The sequence below is a fragment of the Zootermopsis nevadensis genome, unplaced genomic scaffold (assembly GCF_977971745.1).
Source record: "Zootermopsis nevadensis isolate Lab colony 2312 unplaced genomic scaffold, Znev_1.0 Znev_ptg000008l, whole genome shotgun sequence".
NCBI lineage: Eukaryota > Metazoa > Arthropoda > Insecta > Blattodea > Termopsidae > Zootermopsis > Zootermopsis nevadensis.
In genome coordinates, this window is record NW_028259140.1 from 2084493 (window position 1) to 2091377 (window position 6885).

The 6885-nt window shown below is 37.8% G+C and overlaps 1 protein-coding gene across 1 annotated transcript; it reads right to left on the minus strand.

The window, feature by feature from the left end:
• Positions 1 to 748: 748 nt before the first annotated feature.
• Positions 749 to 4010, minus strand: LOC110835150 (uncharacterized). Its single transcript, XM_022075083.2, has 4 exons — positions 3636 to 4010; positions 2614 to 2900; positions 1854 to 2046; positions 749 to 927 (listed from the first exon to the last, which is right to left on the minus strand). Exons 1-4 carry the CDS (start codon positions 4008 to 4010, stop codon positions 793 to 795), a joined length of 990 nt encoding a protein of 329 aa, XP_021930775.1. The 3' UTR covers positions 749 to 792.
• Positions 4011 to 6885: the final 2875 nt, after the last annotated feature.

Genomic DNA, 6885 nt, shown 5'->3' on the forward strand with positions numbered 1-6885 from the left:
TTTGACTTTCCCTCGCATCGGTCTTACCATTTTCTGCGAATAAGACGAGATCGATCTCCACACAGCTACTTGGTTTGAAATTGCATCAAAATGATGATGTAGGTGGTCACTGCCCCCACCACAGAGTGCAGTAAGGTCATGTCCAACGGGAAGAGACCGCATGCAGTAAAATCTATCTGCTCTCTGGTGTGCACCAGCTGCTGAGAGAACATCTGTAACTGCAGCAGTCGGGAGCAGCCCCCTGGAAAGCAAGTTAATAATAATAAGTCCCTGCGAACACATACGTGAGCCATAACATTGAAAATTCCACTCACCCCCGTACCCGAAAGGCAAAATTACACTTGATTAGTAGGATTTGAGGTTCTCACGGCGGTGAGCACGAAGATGGCTGTCTTCTGGGCCTCGTAATCTGATAAAGTTTACCGACGTTTCAGTGGTCCTTGCTGACTAGTCAGACCTCTGAAACTTTCGTACACTTGTACGAGATTACACAGCGCTGGAACCCAGATGGCAGTCATCCATAATTACACATATTTCTTTATTTATTTCCAAATTATAGTCATCTTCATTCAATGGCAACGACGTAACATTTATTTGTCAACGATAAGGTAATACACAGACCAAGGTGACGACGATACTCGGTAATAACACTGACGTGGTTGCATTCACAGTACCTGTTACACGAGGATCCTCTCCGTGCAGAAGGACTTGGTGGACCACACAGCCCGTTCGTCTGCCCTCTATCTTGGCCATGTGGCACGAGACGACTACGAGTAGGATCTTGAGACACCTTTAGAGGAGAAAGAGGAGAGACCAAGCCACGGTCCGGTGCGTTGTGTGAGTTTCCTCCGAGTTGAAATTTGTCACGAGCAGCAGATACAGAGGCCACACCGAGCCGATGAAATCGGACGTTATCACCAGCAGGATCTGCAGATTAATTAAGCAGAATAAAGAACTCCAAGTAATTTAAATTGTGATGAATCGTGGGTTATTTGACGTCTACAACGAATACGTAATGTCGAGATAACAAGATGGAAAGGGGAATTATGCGACTTTGATACGACTGATGATTGATTAAAGGATTTACAGAGTCGTTTAAGTCCACTGATCATTCGCGAATTTCAATACTTCAAAAACCTTTAAGACTGATGTTTATGGAACAAGTTAACGTAAATTTTTTGTAATAACATTTTCGTTATGCCTGATGTTAACAGTTAAACCATCGTGAGGTACGGTTGAGAGCAAGGACATTTCTAATCACCACATCCTGTCTAGCAAGGAATTGGACTGTATATACATATATCATCTGATAAAATATATATAAACCAACAAGTTTTGTATTTTTCCTTTCAGCCGACATCAAGAGACACTTTGGTGTTTACAGGTTAGCTTTTTGCTGCAGAAACCTGGTTTGGAATCCAAGATAATTCACTGCAAATGGCGACTGACGAGTTAGCTCCGAAGCAAATTTCATAATAATCAATTCAACCATTGTCTAGATGTTAGATTCTTTCGAAAAAAATCGACGGAGTGCGATCCTTAACTCTATTCGTATTAATTACGGAATTATAATATGGCGACATCACAATGCAGAAAGACTCGGTGGATTTGGATTTACGTTAAATACATAATCGTCATAACAAAGATTAATATTGCTCAAGGAGTCAGAATTACCTTTCTGATCCCTGATTTCAGTGAGTCTCTAAGGCATTCGAAACTAAGATCGGCACAGAAGCTAACATAACGCACCATTCTTTAGAATTAAAAACATCTTAATAATATTTTACGTGGAAAAGACGAAATAGTTCTAAGAATGATATATTAGTGTGTACGTACTGAGCGAATATTCGTACCTGCACACCGTACATGTCATTTACTGTGGACGCCACTTCGCACAAAGCGGAGTGCGCCTTTCTGAGGGCTAGCACTTGTTGGTCCCTCCAGACGCCCACAGGGGGTGCAAAGCCGCGCGCTCTGGACTTGAAAACCAATTGTGATGGGGCAGCATCTTCCAGAATGGACCTCTGTGACCATGCATCACTGTCACTGTTGAGCACATTTCCTATTTTTAACATTATTCTTCGAAACTTGGCATGTTGCATAACAAACACGGATTTAAGAAAGTTTCATGTGACACTTTACTAAATTTCCGGTAAAGATACAGGATTATTACATTGGATTTTTTTTTTAGATTATATTATTATCACGCTCAGAAAAGTCTAAAATTATATTAAACTTAGATGTAGTGTATTGAAAGACAAAGAGACTTATTTCGTATCACTAAAATTGTCTTCAGATCCTTAAGAATAATCTTGCAGTGTAATTCTAGTCTTAAAATTTCACAAATAACCATCAATGAACAAATTAAATTAAGCACGAAGTTGTCTAAATGTAAGTAATATTTGTATTTATAATATTTTTTCTGGTAGAAGTTTATAATATTTTTAATGACGCGGGTTTAAATCATGCAGATAGAAGTTTCATACTTATGTAATTTTTTTACGTTTAGCCGAATATGTAATATTTTTTGAAGCGATTAAAAAACATCAAAATTACATTAATAACGAAATAAGGAGAACATGAAATTTTGGTAAGCTTCGGACTTCAACTTACTTTGACGTTATGACAGTGGACTTCAAGAGCTTGTTGATTCTAGCAAAGCGTTGTTTGAGTAATAGAGTGAGGCTGGAAAACTGCAGGACGACAAGCAAATTGATGAGGTGGGCATAGTATCTGCCAGTGTAGTTATGAAAGTTCCACAGCTTCCCGGTCCAGACGACGTTGTCATAAACGGCGAGCAGAGTCAGCCCGGACACACTTACGACCAGCTCAGCAGTGACTAGGATTCTCGTCTTGTCGTGAACCGAACTCGGACAAACAGCGTTCACTGCGTTGTCCGCCTGTAACATCGAATCGCAATTCGTCTATTTCGAAAGATTCCTGGTTTCCATGACAACGCGTCTGCCTAGGTACGATTTATGTGCGACGAATTAAATATATGAGCGGGAGTTAGAAGTTAAATAGCTATCTGAGCATGCGCGTAGATGGTTCGAAAACAAGTATGAAAAACTTCAGACACGATGACCGGTCCCCTGTTCGGGATTTGAACCGGAGACCCACTGAATATGAAAAAAAAGGGGCAATGATTACTCCACAGCGACTTTAAATTATGACGATAACGCGAATGGATTTAACTTATACAGTTGGACCTCAAAATACCTGAAAAATTATTAGCCCAGACTGTACACGATCTATTTGTTTATGGTAAAAACTTTCGAGGTTCAGTAAAACCCATTACTTTGGACTAACGGAGGGAATGAATTGGTCTCAATGAGTGGAAATTCTGAATTATGGAACACAAAATCGGATGTAAACATTTTCAAGTCGTAATTAACCGACGTTTAAGAGACACTTTTGTCTTTATCATCAGGGCGATGGGTGACTAATCGCCTTGATAACGCAACATCCCCGAAACGTCAGTAAACTGCGCAACAACGCAGAAGATGTCCATAATCATACTCGTCGCTGTAACTGGAATCTTACATTAAATTCTCGTTCAGGAGAAATCTCAGTTTTACGTAAATAAATTACAAAAAAAAAAAAAGGGAAAAATAATGAAGTCCGAATTCTGTTACCTGGGCAACGAGACGCATGATGGTTTGTGGTCGGTAACGATTGGCTGTAGCGCACAGGGCAAGGGATACAATGGACGATAAGTAGAGGGACGCCGAGTTGCAGAAGTCTGGGACGATATAAGTGGCCTCCTTCAATGGGTACTCTTGCAGAATTGTAAGGGCAGTCGCGTAGATGAACCAGCCGAAGAGGGCAATGAACATTACACACGTGTGCACAATGCCGTATGTAACTGGTCGAAGATTAGGCCATGCAACGGGTGCCAAACCCACAACCTGCGACACGCGGAGCAGGGGCTTAGCCGACGTGTACTCATGGTACCAAGGAGGCCCGTCGGAACACTGTGGGTCGCCAACCGAGTTCTTTGATTTATACATGATCAAATATAGGCTATATCTTCACATAATAGCCGGTCTTCTAACAATATTTCTTCGTCCCAGAAGTCAGAAACAGATAAGTCCTCTTAAAACACAAAATATAATTCGTGAATTGTCAGTGTTCCGTTTCGGAGCAAAGTTCTACCTCCTTCTTATTAACATATTAGATACTTTTTCATCGTGAAAAATCGTTTTAATTTTAAACAGTCACAATGATTATTAAATCTTAAACAAATCTGCATGATACAAAACATTTATTTTTATTTTTATAGTTTATCTGCAATCACACGCCATCGTTGGTAGACTTTGTTTAGATTTCTTGAATTTCGACAGTAAATGTGAGCCTATTTGCTAGTCTAAATTTTGATAAACTAATTACGATATTAATGCAAACAATTCTACAAACTTCGGATAATATTAATATCAAAATTTCTCGTTGACTGTTATCTGTACATAAACAACACGGATTTAGAATTTCATTTGTTTTATTTACAACAGCTTGAACGACTGTAATATCTTTAGCATTTACTGAGTTTTGTGTTACATATTTACAAGTAACAATGGGGATAAGACCCCAATTAGTAATTCTTGACTTTCTTACTGACACAATCGAAACATGGCTGTCATAGTTCAGGATGTGTGTTCTTGAACCAGCTGTTGATACAGTACGAGTAACATTCCACTAATTCAATGTCTTTATATGTTTTGTTTTCAACGGAACATTTCCGATTAAAAAAACATTCTGATAATCCTACAAGAAATAATAAAATCCGACGCAATAAAAACATAACAACAAATTCTAAATAACCCTTTCAAGCCCTGCGGTACCAACACAACAGCCTGCAACAATCACCAACTCCACACTGAGCCCACAGAACAATTTATAAGGAAGCTGCCGTGGTCTAATTTAAGGTATTATCCCCGAATTTTATTTAAAATACTGAGAAAAATCACGAAAGCCATCAAACAGCCGGTCTCCGGACCGAGAGTTGAACCAGGGACCTCCCGAATATGAAGCAGGATTACCAACCGCTACAGATCGATTTTTCTTCAATTGTTTTCCGTGGTGTACCACAGCCGCCCTAAATGGAAATGAACCTCGTAGGAAATTGGATGGACAACAATGCTGCAGTGAACAGACGAATGTTATAATGGCTTCTGCGTGTCTCAAACGTCACAGTCCCATCAATTCGGTCAAATTGCTTGTAGTAAAATGTTATTTTGATTAACTACTGAAGATAACCCACATCACAGTGCAGGGCATTTACGATGTCGACCCACGAAGAATCGATACGATCGGAGGAAGGCAATTAGGGATAATGAAAACTATATTGAATTACATGAAAAGCGACTGGTAAAACCCGATCGTATTTGAATGCTAAAGTTTACCAAAACAAATCTTAACTTCAGTCTCATTCAGAATATCAAAGATATATCAAAGCATATTCTGTTGGATACGACTCTAAAAGCCAACTTTACTCAAGTATAATAGGCGTATACTTATTATCTATCCAGGGCAAGGAAACTAAGTCTGATTCAACAAAGAAATATATAATAAGATACTCATTTATCACTAAAGATTATGGTATCATGCGATAATAATATTACTTTATGTAGTTATGATTGACTAATCAATTTTAAAATGGCGTAATAATAAAGGCAACATCAATGTCACTGAGGTGGTTCTAAACACACCTGAAATATGATTATATAAGCAGAGAGGGTGAGATCTGTCATATTAGTGTCGTGTTACAGTTTCGATAAACATACTGAAAATGTCGACTGTCACAGATGTTTGTCATAACGATTAATTACATGGCTCAATAATGGAGCAGATTAAAGTAAAAATACTTCACAGGATGTGAAAAATTGGGTAATGTGTCGTTCATGTTACGAAGCTCGAAGTTTTTATATTGGTCGAGTTGTTTTTTGTAACTTTGCTTTCATCTTTTCATCCGCCAGAGAGAACAAAATTAAACATTTTCTTATCACCTTCTGTGAACATATCAGATACTGTAAAAGCAAATTTTATTTAGCCGTGGAAACCAACGAAATTTGCATCTGAATGCTTTCAAGAATAAAAATAAAAATTTGTATCATTTGAACGAAACCATAAAAACAGAAATGAAACTTCATACCATTTTGTGAAAATTCAGTCAACGTCCATTTGCCTTTCTAAATAGAAACACGAACACGTAACCCTTTCAACTTGTAAAATTCAGCGACACTAGCGTTATTTAATGAAACAATTTAAAATGATATGTCATCGTGAACGTTTTGAAGCTTTGCAACTTCTATTGTTAACAAAGGCGTAAAATAGGAGTAACAGAAAACCGAGGAAAATAAATATTTTTAGGTTATGTAAAATCTGATGTCTTTGCATTACAAACATTCCTTATTTAATGAGACACTTTTAAGCTAAGATGTACGTGAAGAAATATAACTTATGACAAAAAGATAATACATTTCAATCCAAGTGTTAAGGTGTGTTTGTGGTAAATGTCTTAGGTGTCTGATGAATGCTCATTTTTAAGTGTAAATTTCACAAAAATCATGAACTTTTATAGGGGAGTCACAGGTTTGAATCCCTATACGTAGGCACAGTCTTTAGCAAGAAAGTTTAACGTCATGGATTTAAGATGCTTATCACCCATTGGTATTAATCTTTGGGTAATTTAACATCGATATCAGTAACTTACATTAATACGTTAATATGCAACGAATCACAAAAGACATGAAAGTACGAAATCGTGACTTAATTTATGGTATTAATGCGACATTCTTTCCGGAAAACACAAGTAATTCCGGTAATACATGCTTCCAACAATTATAATTAAGGACTTAGTAGTTAAAAAATATAATACACATAAAAAAA

Coding starts and splice junctions, on each gene's coding strand:
- LOC110835150 (XM_022075083.2), bottom strand. CDS start 4,010: ATGTATAAATCAAAGAACTCGGTTGGCGACCCACAGTGTTCCGACGGG. Junction 2,901..3,635: donor TCATGCGTCTCGTTGCCCAG/GTAACAGAATTC, acceptor TCGATGTTACAG/GCGGACAACGCAGTGAACGC. Junction 2,047..2,613: donor TCCACTGTCATAACGTCAAA/GTAAGTTGAAGT, acceptor TGTGCTCAACAG/TGACAGTGATGCATGGTCAC.